Source organism: Pygocentrus nattereri, chromosome 18 (assembly GCF_015220715.1).
Source record: "Pygocentrus nattereri isolate fPygNat1 chromosome 18, fPygNat1.pri, whole genome shotgun sequence".
Lineage (NCBI taxonomy): Eukaryota > Metazoa > Chordata > Actinopteri > Characiformes > Serrasalmidae > Pygocentrus > Pygocentrus nattereri.
Genome location: NC_051228.1, coordinates 11,216,331 through 11,242,707, shown reverse-complemented (window position 1 = coordinate 11,242,707; position 26,377 = coordinate 11,216,331). Strand labels below are relative to the sequence as shown.

General features: G+C 37.4%; 2 protein-coding genes across 2 annotated transcripts; one reads left to right on the top strand and one right to left on the bottom strand.

Moving 5' to 3' along the window:
• Window positions 1-639: 639 nt before the first annotated feature.
• On the top strand, window positions 640-5,968 carry mrps24 (mitochondrial ribosomal protein S24). The gene is made up of 4 exons (XM_017720376.1): window positions 640-711; window positions 1,462-1,542; window positions 1,897-2,008; window positions 5,459-5,968. The coding sequence occupies exons 1-4, from the start codon at window positions 676-678 to the stop codon at window positions 5,740-5,742; spliced, it is 513 nt and encodes a 170-aa protein (XP_017575865.1). The 5' UTR covers window positions 640-675; the 3' UTR covers window positions 5,743-5,968.
• A 786-nt stretch (window positions 5,969-6,754) lies between these two features.
• On the bottom strand, window positions 6,755-26,282 carry gnsb (glucosamine (N-acetyl)-6-sulfatase (Sanfilippo disease IIID), b). The gene is made up of 14 exons (XM_017720374.2): window positions 26,156-26,282; window positions 25,038-25,220; window positions 22,392-22,451; window positions 22,054-22,257; window positions 20,075-20,140; window positions 19,629-19,727; window positions 16,385-16,552; window positions 16,210-16,292; window positions 14,667-14,785; window positions 14,476-14,579; window positions 14,293-14,394; window positions 10,397-10,507; window positions 10,188-10,295; window positions 6,755-8,615 (listed from the first exon to the last, which is right to left on the bottom strand). Exons 2-14 carry the CDS (start codon window positions 25,188-25,190, stop codon window positions 8,463-8,465), a joined length of 1,530 nt encoding a protein of 509 aa, XP_017575863.1. The 5' UTR covers window positions 25,191-25,220; window positions 26,156-26,282; the 3' UTR covers window positions 6,755-8,462.
• Between the last annotated feature and the right edge of the window lie 95 nt (window positions 26,283-26,377).

The window sequence follows — 26,377 nt, the reverse complement described above, 5'->3', positions numbered from 1 at the left end:
TTATAAACAAACAAATAGATGTACGCACATTAGATTTTATACAAAAATGCCAAACTTTGAGCACTGATTTGTCAAGTATTTCTTAGTGCAGGAGGTATTTTTAAGGTATTAAATATATGAGTCTACTCCTCTGCACCGTATACTATATATGTAATACTTTGACAATAAAATTTATTAAGCATTTTTTAAATATTCCTTTTCCAATTCGTTTTCGTAACTTGTAAACCCAAATAAAACATTTTATAAAGTGCAAATTCGCTTAAAGTAAAGTCCACAACAAAGCTACAAACATGTTTACAAGTTTTGAAAAGTATTCGAAAAGTAATGTTTGAATGCATTGTATTGTATTCGAGTGAATCGAGGAGTTGCAAAGCCAAAGTAAATGAAAGATTGAGCGTGTTATAAAAAGCACAGTCGGTAGTAAAGGGAACTTTAATTTAACATTATTTAACTTTAATTCTAGACATAAAAAAGATTTTACTCGATTACTGAGGTGAATAAGAACGTAGCAACACAACACAACAAGGCGTAGTTAAAAATTATTTTAAAGTAAAACAATGCAGGAAAAGCAAGGGGCTGTTGAGTGTGAGGGAGCCGCTAGGGGGCGGTAATAAAGCTCTGCTGCCTTTAATAAAACGGTCCAGTTCAGCAGGAGTACCTAGCTACGTAACTAAAATGGCGGCGTCCTTGAGACACTCAACGTTATTTACAGTAAGCGCGTTTAAACGAAATAATTTAACAATCACAGATGACCTGTAAGCGTGTTCGAGTTGCCAGTGTTGTCAGGCTGTGCTGTTTGATCGATATATCTTCTTGAAACCAGGCAACAGTGAAATTACAGGCAGGAAAGCAAGGCTGAGGTTGGGTTTCTGTTCGCTGTGTTCGAATTTTCCCGTTCCACCTTAAATGGTGCAGCAGTTAGATTCTGGCGCAGAACGTAAAGTGCTGTAACATTGCACTATTTAAGGTGGAACGGGAAACTTGGAACAAGAAGCTGTCCAGCTTCGTAGAAGGAAAGCATGTGGATCACAGTATTGACATTTCGTAACGTTATACGAAGAACAAAACCTTGTATTTCCATTTTTGTCATTTTTCAGTTTTTTTTACATAATTTGAAAGTACCCGTGGTCCTATATATTATGTGTAAATGACCCAAAATTACTTAGAAAAACGTCTGGTTCCACGGACTTATATTAAAATTAAGGTATGTTTTTTCCTTCTCCTGTAAAGTTGGCATTTTGGAGATACGAGGTTTTGATCCGACAACATCTATCCATCTATCCATCCATCTATCTATCTATCTATCTATCTAAAGTGTGTGTATGTATGTGTGTGTGTGTGTGTGTGTGAGTAATATAGATAATATATTGTTTTACGGATTAGTTATCTAACTCTAAATAAATAATGATCCCTTAATGCCAGCTTATGAAGAAGAAGTAGCTAATATTTGTCTCTTTTCAGACCGTGTGTAGGCAGTTAAATTCCACACTATGGCTGAACGTTGGAGGGAGGAGCATCCACTCCTCTGCAGTCTGTTGTAAGGTAAGCTGTGCAGAGCTGCTGTATTCTAATGTAATTGAGATTTTTCTCTAACTATACCCAAAACTTTGTAGATCAAAGTGATGGATGCAGAGAGATGTCAGTCAGACACTAGTTATTAAAGTTAACCTGAAAAGAAAATCTCTCCTCTCGTACATTTCTAGTTCATGTCCCTGGTCATTTTTATATAAAAAGTTATTTTTTTCTGTAATCTTTATTCTGAACGTATTTATTTTTGTACCCTCCTAAAACGTCTTCTTAGTTTTGATGACATGTTCCTCAGTGTCCCAGGCTGGACACTAAGCTTTGAAATGCCTTGGTTTGTCTTTAATGTCTTGATATGTTATGTTTTTGCAGAATCGAGCAGCCCGTATTCGTGTGGGTAAAGGCGACCGACCAGTGACATATGAGCAGGCCCTGCACCCTCACCAGATAGCACACAGAAAGGGATGGCTCTCACAGCATACAAGCAAGTCACCAATTAATTGAATTGTCTTTACTTTCTAAGTCTAAACTCCAGTCAGACTTAAGCTTGACTTAACATTCACCAAGATCCTTTAATACTACTTTTTTTTTAAGTTAGAAGAAAATACATGTTGTTCATTCACTGGCTACTTTATCAGGTCCACCTACCTCATAGGTACATATACAGGCCTACATATGTATCAGAGCGTACAGTCAAATCTGGGCACATGCAAATTTCACCAGCAGTTGTGTTCATCAATCTTTGGCATATGTCTATGATCAAACTCGCATCTGGTAGGAGAGTGAGTAAATTTGAACATTATAGTTTAACATCCTGGAAAAAAGCTTGATTTGTAGTTAGCTTACCAAAACTACAGGGAGATTCACTCGAAAGAGGCCCCGAATATTCTGTTGTAACTCCTGTTAGGATGAAGCAATCTGAACCAAAAAATACACTACATACATTGATGTAAGTGTAATCGATTGCATTACATGAGATGCTTTAAGTGATATCCATTTTCTTCCAGACACATGAGGGGGTACGGGGGGTCTGCACCCAGAAGTTGCAAACAGAGGTTAAACATTGCATCGGCTGTCCGGTGCCTACCTCAACGCTCCGACACAGGGGCATCCCGGCGTGTTCAAAGTTCCATATACTGAGGAGCACATTGCACATTGTTTCGTCCTAGAGATTTATTACAGAATATTAGCCTATATTTACACAGCAGGTAAAAGTGGCCCAAATCTGATTTTCTCACCAAAGCCGTGTTCACAGTATCTTTTAAATGTGATCTGTATGCAGGATCGGATATAGATCGGATTTCAGTACCACATATGAAAGCGTCTCAAATCAGAATTGAAAATGTCAGATTCATTGCGTTTTTTTGCTGTTCACACAGCCACACAAATGACAAATCTGTGTCACATATGAGGAAAAAGATGGGATTTGGGTCACTTTTACCTGCTGTGTAAACATAGCCCTAGTGGCCTCTTTAAAGTGAATCTCCCTGTATTATGAGTAGCGTAGAATACCAGTAAAAAGAATAGAAATAGAAAATAGCTAACTGTTTTACATGAACATCGGTATAAACAAATGCTACAACTAGTCCATGTTCCATTTAAAAGCACATTACACCGTGGTTTAGTTTTATACTACTGACAAAAAATACAAAATACAGCACACGCATGGCAGTAATACAGATGTTGTTATTAACATTATTAATACAAGCACACTACACATTTTACTGTCTTAAAAAAACTAAGACATTTTATTTATTTCACATTTAATTCTTTGGTCTTAATTTCAAATCTATGAAGTTTGGTCACTGCTTGATCTCACACTCTGCCTTCAAGCACAGCTGTTGACTCTCAATCTGCTGAATGCTGTTGTAGCATTAGCTTCCTACTGAAACATCTGCATGAATTAGAGTGTTTGTGTAATTGAGGTGGAGGCTGGCACTTGATTTAACGCGCTGAAGCTGATTCATGAGTCTGTTTTATGCAAAATTCAATTGAAGAAAAACTATGACTCATGATGTTGTCACACAACTTATTGACAATACTAGAGCTGGGAGGCAGGAGGAGCGAGTTGTAGCTAATTATTTGCAGACTTTAGGGCTCTTTGGATGAGATTTATTTTATTTATGGGGAGGTGGGGTAATGCCAGTTTAGCACAAGATGTCAGGATGTTTGACCAATTCACACGGGATAAGAAATCTCAGGATAAATGACAGATTGAAGTGTCTGCTTGATTTACACACTGCCTTTACTCTGGAAAAGAGTAGAAAATATAAACGTTTCCTTTAGTCATTACTTAGTTAAACTAACCATTTACCCTGCTGCCTTAAATGAATGCAGTGTATCATAAGCATCACCATTAGCTTGGGAATTCACAGCAGTCACCTTCACTGCAGGAAATCAAACAGTTTTCTGGGATTTTTACTGTTTCTGTGTTGTACACATGAGACAGGAAGGCACCATTATGTATTGGCTTGAATTTAGCCACAGAAAACAAGAAGGTGCTTCTTTGACACACAGGATATGACAGCATTTTTGCTGACATCCTGATTGGTACAGGATTAATATAAACACAGGTTGTTTCTGCTCATTTTATGGAATATAGAAGGCACCAGAATCTTTACTGATACTGGAGCATGCAATCAGTAAGAATGGATGGCATTTGGGTGAGATTAAATCACAGAGAAATGCAGAAATGTACATTACCCCACCTCCCTAACCAGTCTGAATAAGACTTGAGCATTACAAGAGTGCGCCTGCATTAGATGGCCAACGAAATAAGTCAACACATCCTTTAGAAAGAACACGTTTCTCCACATTTTCATTTACAATTACTGTTTGTTTGCTGAGTAATATATTGGGAAATAAATAAAGCGTAAAATGTGGCCAGTGCAAAAGTTGTGGCACACTTTATATGTATTTTTTGCTGTTTCTTTTTTTCAAAAATGTTTAACAGCAAGTAAATGTAAACTGTATACTAAAATATGTATAAAAATTTAGTTTGAATTTGTTTGTTCCCTTTAGAGAAAGTGTCCATTTATTTTCATTTCGACAATCAACAACATGTACCATGTAAATACAACTGGAGGTTTTCGATGTCTGATAGGTCACATAGTTTGTACACAACCTTTTGCTGTGTAAGAGTGCACTGGATATTCTCAGTGATGTGTCTAAACATAGTGTAGTAGTTGTAGTGAACTGAGCCATATTTTCTAGTGGTCTTCCTGTTAACCCACAGCATTGACCGGTTTCAAGCATTCCCTGACTCACCGTGACTGATCTAGTTAATCAGCTGATTACATAGCCCTTTTTCTGCTGGATCATGTGTGTTGGGCCAGGAAATAGTTGAGAGTGCAGTTCCATGGGTCACCAGGATCAGAATTAAGACATGATGGAACAGGACATGGGTGTAATTTGTATGGTACAATTGCATCAAGCACAGAGCTTTTTCTGGGGTTTTCACACATCGGTGCCACAATGTTGCGAACATTGCACCATTCGGAAATATCCAGCCAAGAATAGCTTTGTGGTCAGAAACTGACCATTGATGAGTAGCTGACAAACATCAGTAAATGGGCTACAATCTCTTAACTGGTGGAGCATAAGGCAGGGGTTTCTAATAAAGTGGCCATAGACTATGCATTAATGTGTTCTTTAGATTTTGGAATATACATATGCAAAAGTTTGGGTGCCCTGGTAAATTGACCTGTTTTGTTAATTTTCCAAGTGATGGCGAGTACGTTCAATGTTAAAAAACAATTTAACATACTGAGGGAAAAATAAAACAAATTGTGGCCTGTGCAAAAGTTTTGGCACATTTTCTAATTGTGCAGTTAAGTGTGCAGAAAAATATATTTGTTTGACCAGAGGCATTCCAGCCTTTGCATGTGACTGTATCAGCACAATACAACCAATCTTACAAGACGTCTTCCCATAGGTAATCTCCAAGGAGAGGACGGTGCTGCAGATCGGACTGTAGAAGACCTCTTCATCCGGCGTCTCATATATGGCACGTTCCACGGATGTCTAGCTGATGAACTGGTCATTAAGCGCAGAGGCAACCTCCTGGTTATTTGTGCTCTGATGCTACAGAAGCTCCCTCCACATAAATATTATTTCCTTGTTGGTTACACCGAAGAATTGCTGTCACACTTTTACAAGTGTCCTGTAAAGATGGAGATACAGATGCTAGAGGAAAAATCTGTCTACAAGTATCTGTAAGACCCTCTGATTGGTTTATTCTGGTAATAGAGGAAGAACTGAAAGATACAGCAAGATTTCCACTCAGCTAATATTGTTTATGGTAGAAATCTGAAGATCATGTGAATATAATGTAAATGGGTTGATTCTTTTTTCTTTCTTTTAACTTGTCACCCTGTATGCGAGTTTCCAAATGTAATAATTCCATTCATATGGAAATAATAAAATGCTGTAAATATAAGAATAACTGTGCAACCCAATGAGTTTTTTTTTGTGTCTTCAGAATGAAGTTTGAATTTCTAGGCTAATAAAACCAGTCCATGCTGGAACCTATGAAGCCACACTTGGGCAAGAAAATATATAGCTGCGGTCAAAACCTTGTATCTCCGTTTTTATCAGTTCAGTTTTTGACGTAATCCAAAAAAGGCTGTTGCCGTTTATATTGTGTGTAAATTGTATGATGAATGGACACAAAGAAACAGCCTAAAATGATCATTCTGGAGATACGAGGATTTGTTCTGAGTAGTGATATATATACATGTACATGAAACCACCATAAATGTCGTAAGATTCAACAGTTTGTATTGTGTTTTGACTTTGCGTTCGTGGTTTTTTCTTTTTTCTTTTTTGGTATTAACTTTTTCTACATTTTTTCTAAAAACCAAATTTTTTCTAAAAACATTAAAAAAAAATATTACTAATATTGTCAGCATGAAACTGAAATTTTCCTTCCTTAACATGTGTCTGAATGAAACATGGCATCAGGGACAGTTTTAGAGCTAGCTTAGGGGTCTGCTGTGTGATGTGTATTGGGAGATGCATTGTGATATTAGTTAATATTTGGTCCATGGTGACATAATTCAAACTCAGAAGATGAGGTAGTAACACTTCCATCCATGATTACTAGAAAACCATAAAGTTGCTATAGCGTCATTCTTATTCTCTATTTCAGTAAAGGCAGAAAACATAAAATCCCATTTAAGAGTTGAACTTCCATGCTTTTGTTAAAAAAATGGGGCCAAACAGCACAGCGTGACCACATGGGTGGAAAACCTTTCACCTTTATTAATCACCTGAAATTAAAGGTTCCCGTCATGCAAAGGCACACTCACTGTTTCAGTGCAAAAGACAAGGCACATAATTACATCATCATAAACTAAATCTTTGGCTGAAGGCGACCGTTTCCCTTAAACATCCAATATTCCCCTCAAAAACAAAAATGAAGACAAAAATGAAAAACAATTCCATTTACATAAATACAAATGAAAAGCCTGTTAAGACACTGGAGTGTCTCCTTGAATATTTGTACTGGATTATCAGATGCAAATACCAGAATGACAAATACACTAACAAAGCAGAGAAGAACAAGATGGATCTGATAATATAAATGTAATAAACGGTTTCATGTGACAGTCAACTGATGACTAGTTGCGTTAAAACTTAGGCTCTCAACCATTTCACAGCTGATTTGAATAGGTGCGATGTAGTTGTATTCATTCATCGAGTATAAAAGTGCTCTTAATAAAGTAAATCCAAGTTGTAAGCCCTCATATGGAGCTGTTCAAAATCTCAAGTTCACCAACTGCCATGAAATAGCAGTGAAGAAGTGCACAACAACTGACATTACACATCTCCTCACTTACGCTACAGATACATTCACATTCGAGGGAGTGATTTCTTTTTGACATGAACTCAGAAGTTCAGGACTGGGACTATTGCATGTAGTCATGATTGAGGAAAAAGAAACTGGGGCAGAGAAATTCATATTTTCTTTTGTATGAAGATTATTTCCTCCGAAAAAAAAAAAACAAAAATATTTGATTGTTAAATTAATTAAATTGCTGAGATGTAAACACGGTCATTCAGAGTGCTTTGATGTGAAACTTCTTTACAGTGGTGCTGATAGGAACCAGGGGTCACAATGTCTACAACACAGGTATAGCCATTTTATTGATTATCCACAATGACCACTGAAACTTCACTTCAGTGTTTTTATGTTTAATTTAATGGAATGCTAAAATACTGAAAAATCAGGGCAGAAATGCATTTTTAAAAATAAATTTTTACTACGTTTCTGCAGAATGGAGCATTTAAAACCACCCGGAATGACATGTAACATGGCTCAGACTCCTTTCCTGAGCAGATGAATGAATGAAGTGAATTATCTGCTATTGTTATCATATCTTCATCAGACTAATGTTAATTGTTAATGTTAAGTCCTAAACTTCAAGCTGAACGTTCTCTTTGAGGGAATTATTTGAGGGCAATTCAACTCATTTTATGATGAACCTAGCAAACAATTTAGACCTCTTACAATCCTCCCTACTGGACCTGAAATTTAACTGTAAAATCATTTTTAGTAAATAATATGCAGAAAACTGGAAAGGGTCATCTTAAGTATATATAATGTCTCTGACTACATGTGTCATCATGTTAGTAGTTTTAAAGTACTCTATTATGTAGTCATTGACTCCGTTCAAGTACAGCATGAGTAATAAATGGCCAAAGTTTCCTAAAAGTCACAAGTAAATCTATTTGAAGAAGTGTAGCAGCAAAGGCTGGTTGTAAACACATCTTGGCCAGTTTCTGTGTTGTGATTTATAAAATGTGTCCACTGAAGGTGATAAAGTTGTTTAAGAAATGCATACTGGAGTCAGTTTAACATGAGAGACTCTCACACTTTGGCTTGAACAGTTTCAACAAGTTTGGGAGTTCCTGCACTGCACACTGTTTTATAGACATTACTTCTTGAGGTCTCGACAACTCTTTCCCTCACAAGACTGAAGCTTGATGAGCCTTTGGTTCATGGTCTGCAGGAGAGCAGGGTCCACCTTCTTCACAATATTCTCCAGCTGGTAAGGGTCTGCTGTCAAGTTGTAGACCTCCACAAACGCCTGGCAGAGTTAAGAAAAAAAACATGATTTTAGCATGACCACTGACTCAGACTGTGTCAGACTGAAGTTGCGATTATTTAACTACTCAATTACTTGGAAAGGTATAACAAAGTATAACATAAGGTAATAATATGGTTACACATATACACTGGAATAATAAATGGCCTTTATAAATGGCAAATTAACCATTAACATACTAGTTTGTTAATGAAGGTTTGTAAGAACGATAATTACATAATCATTACCTGTGCTTCTATTTCAATTAGAGCTTTTACTTAGTAACACTCAAATAATTCAAGCCCTGTAAATGCTTTAATGCTTTAATATTATATTAAAGTGTAATAAGTAATATGCAGTCCTATGAAAAAGTTTGGACACCCCGGCCATATTCTATGTTCTGATAATTTTGTAAATGAAAATATGATATGATAAACACATCCTCTACACAGAGACACTTAGTTATTATTCCCACTGATGAAAGGAACCAGACGTCAGAAGAGTTTAACGCCTCTAAAAGCTCCCTCACAAGAAGTTATGACAAATAATGGTTATGAATATGCTGCCTGATACCTGAGATTTTTGTTGTTTTTTTAATACTTGTGATATTATGATACTGTCCGTCGGTACATCGGAAACACGGTACATGCAGGACGTTGTAAAGCAAAACAGCACCCAAGAGATACTGTTCTGATTTACCACCATTTTCCTTTACATGTTTTTGCCAACATTATAAAGAAACTCATACAATACATGTAGGTTTTACATAGTAAAAAAGCAGCTATATTTGTGTTGTACACATTGTGACCCTTGGTTCCTATCACCACCACTGTAAAGAAACTGGTAAATATCCCTACAAGGCACAATTCAACATCAAACCAAGCAAGACAATTAAATTATGCAGAACTTTTTAAAGTTTTAAAATACGTTTAGCCTAATTTTCCTCACTTTTTTCAAAATTAAATTTGGTTGTACTTCTTAAACACTGTTAAAGTTTATGATCAACCCGTTCACTCCCTGCTCTATACTGTCCAAAAATAGAAAAAAAAGGGTTAGGGTTAATCAAATCAGCCCATTTTAAATGCAATCATTTTGTGATTAAAAAAAAAAAAAAAAAAAAACACATTTGCTCACAGCTATCTACTCAGCCTACATCAGTCTAGTCCTGCCTATTTATGTTGAAGTTAAAAGGAGTTTTTCAGTCTGGACTGGTTTTTAATAAGGCACAATACAGCACAGCCAATCAAAATGAAGGTATTCTACATACATCAGTCTTAAAGGCACAGTAACAAAAACAACCTGTTTAATTAAGGGATATGGAAAGGCTAGAAAATGGTCAAGAAAAAAAAAGAATGATTCTGTTTTGTATGCAAATGTTTGAAAGGACATTTAAAAGAAAACGCATGAAAAAGGTAGGATAAGGGCCTTTAAATGAGTATCATCATAGAGGACACACGCTAACTTCTTATGTCAGCAGAATTTTGTAACTAGCAGCTAGTGCAAGGTAGATAAAATAGGAAGGATCTAATATCACAAGAAAAAAAAATTAATGTGTCGCAGCAAACAAGCTTTTACCTCATTGTCAGCAAATTCACAATACTGCAAATTGTAGTCCTTGAAGGTTCTAACGCAGGCGTATGTATTGTTAAAAGCATCCTCACAAACGCAGTCCGGGAAGCAATTCTACAGAATCAAAGAAAACGTAGGGATTAAGAAAACAGTACCAGTTTACACACTTTTGAGAAATCAAGAATGAAGTGAAAGAATGAAAATGAAAGGCTTACAGCCAATCCTGGGCCAAGTTTGGGGCAGTAAGGATCTGTAGGCAAGTGACCCTCACCAGTGTACTCAACCAAAAAGTAAGGACGGGAAGTGCCGTTACGTGCTGATGGGACCTATGAGGAGAATCATGGTACAATTAAAATGCAATTTATGATGCACTGAGAGCAACTTTATTAATGAGCACACCTGTCAAAACCAAACCCACAGGCTCTGTTAAATCAAAGAATTGTAAACGCTATTTAAAACACATTGGTCCAAATGTAATAATGTTGAACAATTTCAGGCATCTGAAATTTGCTTTTCTCCATTCTTTTTGGAATGGAGGTATAAGGCTAACACAGCTACAATAATGGTTGCTTATAGATACCAGTTCAACTGTGTCTAAATCATCTAGAACAAGAGCAGTTTCTTTGTTTGTTATTCAGATTTTCTTCTTTTTTGTCTGTTTCCTTTTCTCAGTGATGGATTGTTGACAGCCTGACAGTGGAAGGAGGGATGGAAACATCTGTATATTTTTTCAGATAAGAAGCAAGACCTTGATTTTCTCCTATCTGTCTAAGGTGAAAGCTCCAAGTACTGTTTTTCTAATGGTAGCAGTTTTGGTGGTCTACCAGGTCCTTGCAGGTGGCTGATAGGAGTCCCTTCTTCTCGGTATCTTTCAAGATTTTTTTTTCTAACTTATGCAGGTAGATTATATCTAAACTCATGTAATATCTTCTGAAAATGAATAACTTGCACTTAAAGGCCATTTTGACTAACAATAAAATAAAGGAAATGTGGTCTCTAACTTCTGCACAGCACTGTAGATGTTTGTTTTGCTATTGCAATTCATTGCTCATGTCTGCAGTACATTAAAGTCAACTGTCTGCTACAATATTAAGGCATAAAACGCAGTAAGTCCATCAAGAGTAACTGACAAAAAAAGAACAATGAAGACTTGTGAAGAAGAAACTATCAGAAGTGTAGAAAAAACAACCAACCAGTCTCAAGAATTAGATCAGGAAGAAATGTGGTAAAACAAGCCTGTCAGACCTTCCGATGGTACACCACAGGCCGAGACCACAAAAAAGTGAGAAGAACAGACACTCCAGAAGCAGTTTAATAAAACCTGTGTTCAACTGCGTAACAGTCTCAAAGTTAGATGAGACTTCTATTCTATATTAGATTGATTCAGCATTAAAAGTGAATTTAACTGCTAAAGATTAAATAAATAAATAAATAAATAAATAAAATCTTTTCATCTGTAAATTACTAACTAGATATGCAACATTGCAGCTGCCCCAGTTTGTGCGTCCTACTGCCCTTACTGAAGACAACTTACCACAACAGGTTCCAGTTATAAAATTCACAGAAGAATCGTCTGCTCGTAACATTCAACAAGCAGATTGTATTATGGCAAGACCTGTCCTTCAGTAAAGAAAGAACGCTAGTTCGGTTGTTTTTTTAAACTTATTTTAAAAATCGTTTATGAGTGGAAATAGACCCTTGCTATGATAGACCTCATTCAACCCTGGCATTAACATGCAATGTGGTGATATGGTCTGGGCAGTGTCCAACACCGATCACTTAAACTACCTTGAGAGGTGCTTGGCTATATGGCCAAAAATATATGGAATCATAATATTGCCTATGTTATGTGTTGCATCACTCGCAACAAAAGTTCCAATCGGTCTCTAGAAGCAACATCAGTACAAGAACTTTCTGTCAGGAGCTACATGAAATTGGTTTCCATGGTCGAGCAGCTGCACACAAGCCTAAGATCACTATGCAGAATGCTAAGCATCGGCTGACATGGTGTGAAACATACTGCCACTTGACACTGAAGCAGTGGAAATTTTCTTTGGAGTGATGAAAATCTGGGTTTGGTGTAGGCCAAGAGAATGTACAGTGCCAACAGTAAAGTTTGGTGGAGGAGGGATAATGGTCTGGTGCCATTTTTTAGGGTTTGGGCTTGGCCCCTTAGGTTCAGTAAAGGGTAACATTAATGCTACAGCATATAAAGAGATTTTAAACAATTACATGCTGTCAACTTTGTGGCAACAGTTTTACACAAAGCAAGGGCCTTTAAGACATGGTTTGATGAGTTTGGTGGGGAGGCACCCCAGTGTCCTGCACAGAGCTCTGACCTCAAACCCACTGAACACCTTTGGGATGAACTGAAGCATCAACTGTGAGTCAGGCCTTCTATTCCAACATTAGTGCTTGACCCCAAAATGCTCTTTTGATGAAATGGGCACACATTCCCACAAACACACCCTAAGTCAGTGATAGCTTTCCAAGCAGAGTACAGGCTATTATAGCTACAAAGCAAAAACCAACTCAATATTAATGCTCCTGGTTTTGGAAGCTCATATAGGAGCAACAGTAAATCGTCCACATACTTTTGGCCATATACTGTATAGGGCAACATCTAAGGACCGCCTTAATTAACTGAACCATCACAGCACAGATGGCGGGAGCTGCATAGCTAGTTTATTTGTCGCTTCTCCCATTTGTAAGTCTCTCAAGTCAGACTTCTGCTTGTAATCAGAGAATTGCATTTTGCCGCTCAACATTTCAAAGAACCACATACTACTACAGGAAAAGGAAGTTTGACTGACAAGCAAAATAACCAACCACAGACCACTGATTTAGCCTGATGTGTAAAGGTAAGTTGTTTTCAAAATTTGTATGCGTATCAGAAAATGCACAAATATTTAACTTAAAAGTTACTAAATGCTAAATACTAAAATACAACGCTTTTGATTCATTTTTAAAGATGATATGCCATTACATTCATAAACATTTTTCAGCTCAGCTACAATATCTTGCTCCAAAAGGCTCAGTGATCAACTACTTGCAAAAGATGGACTGCACTGTACTAGAGCCCTCCGATAAACTGGCATGCTGATATTATTGGCTGATGTGAGCTAGTTGCAGATAAATCGGTATCAGTGTTAATAATGACTGATAAGTGTCAATGAAAGAAATAATAAGAACAAAACTAGAAAACAATAATACTAATAATTTCTGCACATGGCAGTCCAGTACAAAAGATTTACTTACTTTATATGCACATTGGTATAATCAAAAAGCATTCTATGTTTCATTTAAATTATGCATTCTACTATGCTTTTGTTTTACACTACTGAGACAGCACAAACAATAAAAAATATAAAACACAGATAGTGCAGAAGCCTCTCATACACTGAAATAATACAGCGATTAAATATGCTATTCTAGACAATCACATCATTGAAATTGAACATTAGGAAGTGTGGCCAGTAGGGGCAACAGCGCACTTGACCTTCAATGGCCTATGAGCACAGCTATTGGCTCACAAGAAGCTGAACCCTGTATTGGCCTCCTTCCACAGCTCTGCAGGAATTAGGGCATACTTCATGTAAATGATATGTAAATGAGATACTAGTAGTCTGGCACTTGATTTCACGCACTGACACAGTTTCATCATTTGTAATCCAATGTCTGCTTGTTTCCATGTCGTACAAAAGTCTCAAGAATTAGATGCACAGACCGTTTTTACACAACTCTGGTAAATAAGGGTGACTTTACTAGTAACCCAATTGAGATATACTACACGAATTAAATAAATACTGCACAAGCTGAGGTACCTACAATTAATTACTATTAATTCAAGTAAACTATTATGAAACTAATTTGCAAGTTGAGAGTGATGACATAAATTAACCTGGGAAAATTACCAGCATCTGTTTATCTGTCCATTACAGACCTCAAGATGTAACAAAATGAATTAAAATAAAATGAAAAAAAAACATGCAAATAAGGATTACCTGCTATTTCCATAGTAAATTGTTTCAGTACACTGAAGTTGCATCACTGCACAAACTATACTGTATGCATGTTTAAGGTAAGTGTAAAGCCATATCTGTCCACTCACAAGCTGTGGTAGAAAAGACTGCCCATCCATATTCAAGGTAGAGACGTTGACTCCGGCAATGTCCAATATGGTCATTGGCAGGTCAATATTCATCACTGGGTTCTACGAGACATTAACACAAATGTTAAACTTAGCACAAACACAGAGGAGCATGCTTCTGTGGAGTAGAAACCCAAAGCTAACCTGGAGAGTTTGTTTGGGCTGGATGCCGGGCCCTCTGACCAAAAGCGGTACACGGATGTCAAACTCATACAGCTGCCTTTTGTCGATGGGAAGGGAGAACTGACCTACAAAAGAGAAATTGGAAGAGGTAGCAGTATTAGAGGCAGTACCTATAAGCCACAGTTATGAGGAACAGGGAGAGATGAGTGTACCTGTGTGGTAGCCATTGTCAGATGTAAAAAAAATATAGGTGTTGTTCAGCTCTTTTACGTCTTCCAGTTTCTTCACCAGCCTCTCCACCATGTCATCCACAGACAGAAGAGTCTGCCACCTTCAAGCAAACCAGAACACAGCAAATACAATATGCATTCCAGTACAGCTACCATTAATTAAAGGGCCCAAAAGGCTAACACAGCAAGTTTTAAAAAATAACACTCTCCTATCATTATTTTTATATATATGTGTGTGTGTGCGTGTTTGTGTGCGTGTGTGTGTGTGGAACAGCATTTATAAAAACAGCCAAAAAACTGTCAATCTTACACATTTAGCCCAGCCTATTCACACTTAAGTTTTAAGCATTGTTTCACCCTGGCTCGATGCGTTTTTTTGCTTTATAAAACCACAAAAATGTAAAAAGAGTAGGATATATTCTCTTTAATAATAATAATTTTCAACCATTAGTGTACATTAGAGCACTAGCTTGACTGAGACACTAGCAAACAAGCGAATTACACAGAAGGTAACTTTCATACGTGGGGCCCATCCATTTATTTGCACTGGAGCTCATAAGGTCCTAATCTCACTGCATTAACACGTAAACAATGCTGTTAAACATATACACATATAATAGCTGAAACATTCATTTTTTAACATAACATTTTTTAAATGTTATTTGATGCATTACTTTACTATGTGCTTCATTATGCATTATTTGACTAAAACATCAGAAACTATATATGCAATTTTAGTCATTTTTAGCAGTGAATGAAAACACATTTTTGAAACATAAGCCTAGCCATCAGTTTCAGGTTTAAAGGCATTTCCTCATTCATTTAGACACTGAGTCTGGTCTTGTACAAGGAGAAGTAACTGCTCAGAGATGCAGAGTCACGCAAAAGGACAATAACCCCAAACACACTGTACTGATATATAAAAAGAACAAAACAGCACAATTGTGAAATTTTTGACTGGCCAATATCAAGCCTTTATACTGCCACTTAAGCAGTTTTGCCCTCAGAACTCATGCGTAGCTACTGCAGCTTAATAATATTCTTCAGCCTACATTATAGCACCAGTTTGGTTGAGACTTAGCAAATGTGAGTAAACAAGCAAATGTTCATCATTTCATTTACTTAAGGCAATTTTCACATATGAGGCCCATTCATTTATTTACACTACGGCCATTAAGGTCTTGGTTGCATCACTGCATTAAATACTGCAGACTGCATTTACTGCAGCAAGTCATGTTGTAATTTTATATTAACTATATCACTCGTAGCTGAAATGTGGACAGTTCTGTTGAATTGTAAACTTCAGTAATATTTAGATTTTTTTTTTGTCATGTCTGTCATTCTTTTCCTACCAAAAGGGAAAGAAGTCAAAAGCTGATACTCTTGACATGTAGAATGTTGGACAATGTAAATGCAATATATTACATAAGTAAGCATTTAATTATGTATATAAACATAAATAATTGTTAAATTTAATACATAGCAAAAGGACAACTGTACATTATAGCTACAAAGGTCTCTGTACCTTTTACGGAAAGCGTTGTCGAGATAGTCGATGGAGCTGTTTACCATAGGGTTCGGAGGCTGACGCAGCAGCCAATGCTTGTCCTGAAGCAAAGAACAAAACCCACAGATTATTATTAATTTACACAATATTCCTCTAGCAATATGACACCAGCTAGTTCTTGCGCCAGTTGTACCTTGCCAGGTTTGTTAAAGCTGCCGTCACGTGGAGCCTTTACATCACCAAAGCTCTTCTGGTACTGAGGGGCTGCAGTCCAGGGGGAGTGAGGGGCCGGAGGAGAAAGCATTATAAAGAAGGGATGCTGGGGGCTTCGCTCGTCCAGAAAGGCCAGTGACCTGTTCAGCTGGGACAAAAGAAGAATGACACTAGCAAATAAAAAAAAAACAAAAACAAAGGCATGTTAAAAGCAAAGAAAACAAAGTTTAGTCAAACAGAAACTGGATTCTCAAATGACAGGAAACTCATGTCAATGATGTTAAGAGCTTTGCCTCTATTGTTTCAGACTGTCTTTCAATGGTTAAATAGCCATAAAACATGGTTAATAAAAAATATGATGCTTCAATTATATTCATATTACATAGACCTAACAGACTCAACAAAGCCTCATAAAGTTACATGATAAGACATCAGAATGTTTAAGGTTGCCCAGAGGAAAAGTTACAGCAGCCAATAAGCACAAGACTACGCAAGATTACAAATGGAAACAAAGCTCAGCACTTTCGTAAGGGATCAATCACATGCAACACCATAACCACATCACGGAGCAGCATGCTAAGAAAACAACAGACAGGTTCCTAAAATGGCACAAGACCGTGAATTTTAATTATACCAGGAAACGAACGCCACCAGCACATCAACATTCCAAGGACATTTACTGTAGTCAAGCGTAACACATTACAGAATCTGATTTTTGAGATGGCACTTTATCTTTGAGATCAGATAATCCACTTGCATAAGAAAAGAATAGATAAAATAGGACTCCTCACAGCCATGCAAGACTAAGTAGAGCAACAGAACAACTTTCACCATCAGATCAACTTTAATCTTTTAAAGAGAGGACAAAATCGAGCTCCACGCTATGAGTCTGAAAAGATGTGTACCCATCAAGAGGCCCTTACTGACAAAAGGAAACGGACAATGAAATTAGACAAAGAAGTTGTTGCTGTTCTCAGAACAATGGACTGACCAGAGTCCAGACCTTAACACCGCTGAATGTGTTTAAAATTCCAATCATTGTTCTCCAAGACTGTGTTTAAATAATGAAGATTAATGCTGTTCACTAAATGAATAAATGAACTGAATTTGGAGTCAACCCCCAAAGTTAATTGTCTTTAATAACTTTAGATCTGAGAAACAAAAGGTGGCTTGTTTAGGGGCAGATACTCTCTAGCCAGTCATGTTCACCTTCATTTTTCACATGATCACTGTATTTTAAGTGAAAGTAAACTGGTCACTGTTTTTAGCAATTGGTCGCTGTTTTTAGGAACGTCAAAGACGACGTTCTACCTTATTATCGCTTTACGTCCCATTAAATGTCTCAATTTCTTCTGAAACGTTCTGGAGCATGTCACACTACAGTAAAGTTTAAAAATATGGCAAGAACAGACTGTCATAGGATTTTCTGCGACAGTCTCCTGAACTGAATCTAAGTGGAAGTGATGGGAGCCATCAGACCTGATCAGTTATTAGCTCAAAACCAGAGTTAAAATGGAATTTCACTGATTTTTTAAAATATCTGCAGAATTCAGTTTTTGAGGTGTTATTCAGAGCGGTTTGATGTGTTTGCTCCTTCTTGGAAAAACGAAACAATAGATTTCTTTGCAGTGATGGTGATAGAAACCAGGGTTCTCGATGTCTACAACATAAACATTTTATTTACTATCAAAACCATCAGTTAATTTATACATGAACACAGTGATTTTGTCTAATTTGTCTTACAAAGGCCTGTATTCACATATCCTCTTCTGTAAGGGGGGTTTAAGAGGTATTAAACTCTTCAGACATCTGCTTCTAATTACTACTACCATGAGCAATTATGTACTGGTATGTTTCCCTAGAGCAGAGCAATTTAAATGAAACCACTCTGAATGGCATTGTTTATATCTTAATGGTTGAATTCTATAGAATTTGTTTAAAAATTACCCTTTAACTTTTACCATCAACAGATGGCCTTGTGGGGAACTCAAGCCATCCATCACCAATACTAAATAACCCTTAACCCTAGTCCTAATCCTAATGCTTTGGACAGTCTGTAAACAAGCTGAGCAACTATAGCGGCCTACGAAAATAAAATATGATACATTTTTCCTTTTATTCATTCATCTCTGGTGTAGAAAGTTACACTATTGCATGACAGCAACACCATGCAATGCATATGAAACCTGGCACCAATTCTTAAACCAGTAGTTATGCTTCAGTGTTAAGCATTTCCACATGCTCAGAGGAGAACACAAAAGCTCAACTCCAGCTTTGCAGACAAATAAATTGTTTGCATATATGCAGCACTCAAAGGTTTGGGAATGCTGTGCCCTCTGTTTAAATTCTCTGAGTAACATCTGATGCTCCTTTTCAAGTAAGAGGTTTTCACAAATAATGGCGATCTGATAAAACTCTAAGAATGTTTTATATTAATATTTATGTCTACCTTCCAAATGAAAAGCAGGCTTATCTAAACAATGGTTTTTCAGTTTTCCTTTCCAAACTACTGTTAAAATATCTCAACAGCTTTCTATTTAAAGGGACCAGATCATGGAAAAAAAAATTAAAATTTCATCACTGTGTTTCATATCAATTGTAAACGTGTGAAAGTTTCAAATCATACCCTTCACTCTCCAGTCCATACAGTCTATATATAGAACAAGCCTGTTTTCAAAGTAACGTTTCTGTGATGTCATGAAAACAAACACATTTACACATATCCACCTATTGCACCTACAGCAGTTTAGCCCCTCCCATTCACACTGAAGTGAAAAGGAGTGTTTCAGCCAGGACTGCTTTATGAATAAAGCACAATGAGCCTCATTCACCAAGCATCCTTAAGAAGAAATTTCTTTTTAAAATATATTTATGCATTTTTTGGCATTCACCAGTGTTTTTAAAGGGGATTTTGTTCTTAAGTAAGAACAGACTCTGTGCACACTCAAGAGCACAAAGGTGCAAATAATTCTGCAATTAATAATGTCATGAATCTGGCATAGGTCCTTTCTCAAGAACAAATTTAAGAAAAACTTCACAAGATATTGGTAAATGAGGCCCATTACTTCCCCTATGTGTTAAAGTTTGCAGTAAGTACACATCATCTGTAGAAGATATGTACTTATTGTCACTTAGAAAATCAATAAAACATGGAATTTGACCAGGGGCGCCTAAACATCTGCATAGTACTGTATGTTTAGACTGGTTAATTATCAGAAACTTACAATAAGGTCTGTGAGGTAGTCCTTTTCATAGTTGTCTCCATGAACCTCTGCTTTTCCATTGACAGAGAGGGTATAGTTGTAGTACTGGGAGTTCCCCACCTGCAGAAACACAGTGGTGTTTAGCAACTCAGAAGGTATGGTCTTTCATACATAGGTCTTTCAAGAGAAATTCCTCCTTGATATTGCTGTCAAATTCCTTTCAAAATGAGGTTCAATCAGTTTTCATGGGAAAAAAGTCTCAGCTATCTCACATAATAAAACCATACAGTGGGTCTTAAAGTTAATAATGCTGCTTTTAAGACAGAGAAAGTGGGTCATATAATTCAACTGTTATAGCTTAACAGAGCAAGATTGCGCTTTTAGAGCTTCAAGTAAACAGAGAAAGAGCTGTTTGCGGCCAAGCAGTACAAATGTGTGATAAGTTGATGACTGAGCGCATGACCCACCAGGGCGTGCCATTGGTCCCAGCCAGGAGGAACGTATGTCACACCTCCAGCCTCCTTCGACCCATACTGAAAAGACAGTAGAATGCTTTATAATCACTGCATGTCTATTACAGACTACTCCAATAGTTTGTATAAACTAACGTCTGAGTAACGTCTGATGTTCCTTTTCACGTAAGAAGTTTTCTTAACGAATAATGGCGATTTGATAAAACTCTAGGAATATTTTAATTTAATATTTATGTCTACCTTGCAATGAAAAGCAGGCTTATCTAAATAATGGTTTTTCAGTTTTCCTTTCCAAACTACTGTTAAAATATCTGAACAGCCTTCTATTTAAAGGGACCAGATCATGGAAAAAAATTAATTTATCACTGTCTTTCATGTAATTTGTAAATGTGTGAAAGTTTCAAATCATACCCTTTACTCCCAGTCCATACAGTCTATATACAGAATAAGCCTATTTTCAAAGTAATGTTTCTGTGATGTCATGAAAACATTTTTCACATCTACAGTGAACTAAACCAATCATCAAAACAACCTTCTTGTTTCTACACTCTTTGTCAATTTTTTAATGTTAGTGTTAACTTTCTTTCAAATTTTTAATGTTATGGCTGATCTTTGTGTATGAATAATGATTAAAAAATCCTAAGACTCCTCCAGTAAAACCTGGCCGTTTCCACCCCTGAGTGTAACAGTTTCATGAATCACAAGTGGAGGAGTTTGTAAGTCTGTGTTTATTTTTACACAACTTTGAAGAATCATGGATCTGTATGTTTGGCATTTTTGAACTTCCTCCAACAGGATGTTTTAAAAGCTGAAAGCTTTGCTTAATTTAATCTACAATCCAAATAAATCTAAGGTTGTTTTTTTTCCAAACTAGCCATTTTCATTACAGACTGTACAAATCATAAATACTATAATTAAACACCAGAGATTCCCTGTCCATACAAAAACAACTTAAAACTTTGTTTTTCTTAAATAAAGAGAAGACCATTTCTATAGAATGCAAGAACATTTAAAAACTGGAAATGGAACAAAATCTGACCGTTGACTGTGGAATATTTAATAGCAAGGAAATTTCACAACTGGACTTTCATCCAATCCCGGTACCACTCTGGAATTCGCTGAGCTCCTGAGAGCAACCCATTCTAACTTATAATGGGCTTTTCAAACTGAGCTTACTAACTGAAATGTTCAGCAGTAAACAATCAAATCATCAACTAATAATAATTACATTGATTAGACTACACATCAAAATGAATGCCACCAAGCTCTGAAGAAATAAGAAAACAAAACACCACTTTTATGACCAATTGTTGAGCCTACATATTCATCAGTTCGGATCATCACATAAGTAAGGAGGAATAAATTTTTTTTTTTTTTACAATATAGCAGAGGCACTGGAATTATAGCAAACAGAGTGCAAACACATTCATTTGACTACCCTCTGCAGTGTTCTAGACCGGGCTGTTGCTTCAAGCCTAATCCTTCCAATAAAGCCTGTGTATGAATAATTTAATTAATGAAATAGTGTTTTGTGTCTTGTCCACAAAATAAATATCATGAGAACAGATCATAAGGAGCAGACACAGAATGGGGTTTCTCCCAAGAGTGAGCAAAGGCCAAGCAAAGAGCAGGAAATAGATAATCCAGAGCGGCACTGGAGCGAGGAGTAATTACAGAAACCGTGTGAGCATGAAGCAGAAACGTCTGCTGTTCCACTCCACTCATATGCTCTGATAGGAGGCAGTTTGGAACTTCATGATGTTGGCTCAAGATCAGCCACTGACGATTTACGATTTAATATATAATACGATTTACATATTATATAATACGATAATCTCATATTTAATATGGAGGTTCATGGATTTCATAGAGATATAGCAATAATACTTATAACAAAACAGCCACTGAGATTTGCATGCCCACAAAGGCAGAGGATTAAAATAAATAAATAAATAAATAAATAAAAGACAGACCTGATTTAGGTACTTCCCTCCATAGAAGGTCTGATAAAGTTTCTTGCTGAGGTAGATGGGGAAGGCTTGGTTCTCAGGCCCAGACTGCCAGGCTTTGCTGCTGCAGTTGCCAGACAGGGAGTTGTTTCGGACCATGTGGTTGTGTGGATATTTCCCTGAGAGGATGCTGCTCCGACTGGGACAGCACAGGGGCGTCGCTGTGTACTGGAAGAAGAAGATCCGCTTGTTAGTTTTCATGCAGCAGAAACTGAGAAGCCAAAAACTTTTGGTTGATCTATTTTCAGGAACTTCCAGAGTTTCCAAAGAAGCTGCCAAACTCTCACCACATTTTTACTCACCGCATTAGAGAAAGTGACACCAGCATCACCAACGAGAGCTTTGGTCTTCTTCAAAGGCGTCTGTAGAGAGATTGTAAAAGGAAAATAGCATGATACCAACTTCTCTTTTCTGTTACCAACACTGTGAAACCCTGAGCATCTGCAAATACTGACCCAATATTTAAACACAAGGCCCGCAGGCCAGATCAGGCCCACGACACAATCCTATACCGCCCGCAAAAGTATTTTAATTTTCTATCAATATTAATCCATTTCACAGTAGCATGCACTGTAATGTAATGTGCACTCTGACTCTTTTCTGACTCTAGACAACAGTCTAAGGGGCGGCAGTTACACCTTAATTCTACACAATTTCACAGCTGTCATAACACCCAAACTGCATTTCAGCTGCGGTTCAACCAACATAAACACCTAACTTTAGCTCAGCAGCTCAGAAGTTGAGCCCAAGTATTAATGAACTTGCAGCAAAGAAAGGATGGCAGGTGTATTTTAAATGAACAATGAACAATGGCCACTTGGGATTACAGCACATCATCCTTTTTTCCTGGCCTGCAGACTTGGTGAGATTTTTTTAATATCGCCCCTTCATTGGTTGAGTTTGACTCGCCTGCTTTACAGCTTGGAAAAATAACCTCTTGACAAGCACCTGACCAGACTGAGGGAAGGCTATGACTCAAAGGAGAGAAAAGCTGGCCACACCTCCTTCCATTAAACTTTTCCAGTCAAAAGTTAGAAAATACTCATTTTTTCCACAACAAGTAACATGAAAATCTGAAAAATATCAATATAGGATAAACGTTATCGTCACAGTCGGAACCAAATCCTGTATCTCCAAAACTGCTAAGAAGAAAAAAAGAAGAAAGAAATTTACAGAAGAAAAAAAAAAATCATAAATTTCAACCTGTACTGCTGCACCTCCGTCAATGTGTTCACTTCTGCTGTTAATACATCAGATCGTCCAGCAATATGTTGATGCAATATACCATTAAAGCCTGAAATCTCAGGATTCAATTCCCGCAAACCATTTCATGATCCGTTATTCACAGCAGTAACAAAAACTTATTTGTAACATAAGCACTTAATGAGCAAATGCTTCCAAATCTCCTCACCTTCAAAGCCTTGCTTTATCTGCAGAGACATCATAATCTAAAACGTGGTCTTAATAATACTGCAAGAGCCAGACATCACTTTAAAGATTTATGAGTGAGGCAGAAACAAACTCCTCCATTCCAGCCTCTGTTACTCTGAGTCTATAACTGATAGTTATTCTGATGGTTGGGAAAAACTTGAGTGTTACCTTTCAATTATACCCAGAGCTTGAATGAAGCCCAAATGTTGGAACAGCACCCCTTTAATTTTGGGTTTGCTATTTCAGGCAAAAATGGGGTGACCGTTAAAAGGATAACATAAGTTAATGTAATTAATTATTATTTTTTCATTTTAGCCGTATCTATTGGTCCACTAACCATGGAAATTTGACACAATGTAAAGGAGAGTCTGCATTTTCCACCCCTTAAACAACAAAAATGGAGGTTTTATTCAGACAGAGATGTTACATATCAGATTTTTCAAAGTAACCCATAATTGCCTTGATGTACTAAGGGTTCCTGCAATGGACCGGCGACCTGTCCAGAGTGTATCCTGCCCTCTGCCCGAAGACTGCCAGGATAGGCTCCAGTACCCCTCTGCTACCCTGAGGGAGAAGCGGCTTAGAAAATGTGTGTGTGTGCGTGCATACTAAGGGGCAGTTTCCTATACAGAGATTAATGGGCAATTCTACAGTCTTGTTTTTTTTCTGAATAATTCACTCTTTGAGATGTAAACATAATCATTCAGAGTGGTTTGATGAGAAATGGTTCATTACAGAGAAACTTACAGACTTGTTTACAGTGCCGGTGATAGGAACCAGGGGTCACAATGTCTATAACACAAATACAGTCATTTTATTTACTATCCAAAATTACCAGTGAACCTACACGCATATTCTGAGTTTTTAAATGTAATGTTAATGATGGTAAAATAGTGTAAATCTGAAAAAAAATTCTTTGGGGACTATTTTGCCTAACAGTGCCCTGCATGTACCACTCTGCCGTGACTCAGTTAAAATACAGGGATCAAAATACATGTTAAGACGTAAACAATGTTTCAGACATTAGCCAACCAAAACATTTCATGTAACAACTTTCTGTGAGGGAGCTTTCAGAGGCATTAAACTCTTCAATCGTCTGGTTCCTATAACCACCACTGTGAACGATTCTGGCTCTGGGAGTTTCTCTAGAACAGAGCATACAATATTAAACCTGTTTAATACTGTTTAAATGTCTACAATTTAATTACGTAGAACTCTTGAAAAATCAGTGCCGTTCCCCTTTAGCTCTAGTCCTGGTTTATGTTTTCCACTCAGTGGAAGACGCCACTCAGGACTAGGCTTAACCCCTGTCTGAGAAACCAGGCCTACATGTTTCCAGTGAAAAACAATTGTTCAGGAAACAAATTCATAACTATCCACCAAGGTCACTCTTCATATTTGTATTATAAACAAATGTCAAGCAAATCTTTCAAATAAAACTGACTGGAAACATGCATTCAAAGATGCATGTACTGGTTCTTTGACAGGTCCTCCATTCTCATTTCTGTTCCACTCACCAGCCCACCAAGGTCCACGTCCAGGTCGTCGGTGAGGATGAGGACAATATTGCTGCTTTTGAGGCTTTCTCCACACCTGAGGCTGCAGGTGAGCACAGCGAGGAGCAGCAGCAGGCAGCCGGCAGCCTCCTTCCCTCTCCGCGGACCAGCCATGAGTCTTCAGACACGCGGACAGCAGTCTGCCTGGACAGGACAGTTTCGGAACGAAGAAGAAATGACCTGAGACCTGAAAGCTGAAAGCTGAAAGCTGAAGCAGACCACAGCCACGGCGTGCTGGTGTGACTGGAGATTGAGGAAGTGCAACTTTATGGTCATATGACTGTGCGTTTTTTTTTTTTGGTTTTTTTTTTGAAGAGAGACTTTAACCTGCTAAGCTTAGAGTTAAACAGCACCAAAACACATGGCGAGCAATAAAACTGAAGTCAGCTTCTTATTCTCCAGCTTTTTGTCCGAATTTTCCCGTTCAACATTAATTAGTGCAGCAGTTACACTCTGGCGCCTCAGGCATTTAAGGTGGAACGGGAAAGTTCGAACATGAAGCTGGGGAATCAGAAACCAATTTTAAGCATTTCCAGTTTACTCCTTTTTAACGATATGACCGGAGCTAAGCATTAATAAACTGGTACTGATATCAGTGGAGTAACCAAACACTAAAACATCTCTGACAGTCAAAACTGTCAGTATTCTTCATTAAATTCACAGCCTGAACGTGATAGTGGTTTCTTTTTCAGTTATTTCAGAGGAAAGTGAGAATTAGCAGAAGTAGGAGCTTCTGGTAAAATTAACGTTATATATTATGTACAAATTTAGTATTAGTAACTATATTATTGTTTTGGGCACATTACGTCTTTCTGTATTGAGTCATTACATTATTGGGGCGCAGTCACCTCACCGGTGCGTAGTTTTATCTCAGAGGAAAGCTAAAAAGAACTAGCATGCTGGTTAATATAGCTGTAAGTACGGTTCGTTTAAACAAAGTTTAATATAGTGAGAATTTGGCGACTACTGACCAAGGAGTTTGGGTCAAACTAGTATTTCGAAAACTGGTGTGTGTGTTCGCATTACTGGCGAATTGGTTATGAACTCGGCTCGGTCAGCTGCGGTGGGAACTAACTTGCCTGAATAACGTGAATGTTGTAGTTCCTAACTACTACATTATGAAACATTCATTGTTTTAAAAAAAAAACTAAATAATCCACTCGTTTTCCCAATTCGACAAACAAGCCAGCCTTGAAGTAGCTAAGTAAACGCGTGTTTATGCGCGCAGGACTCAGTCGGAGCTGTTTTGACTGGTGCACACTTTGGAAACGCTCTGATGTCATTTCACTGCGCTTGTGCGT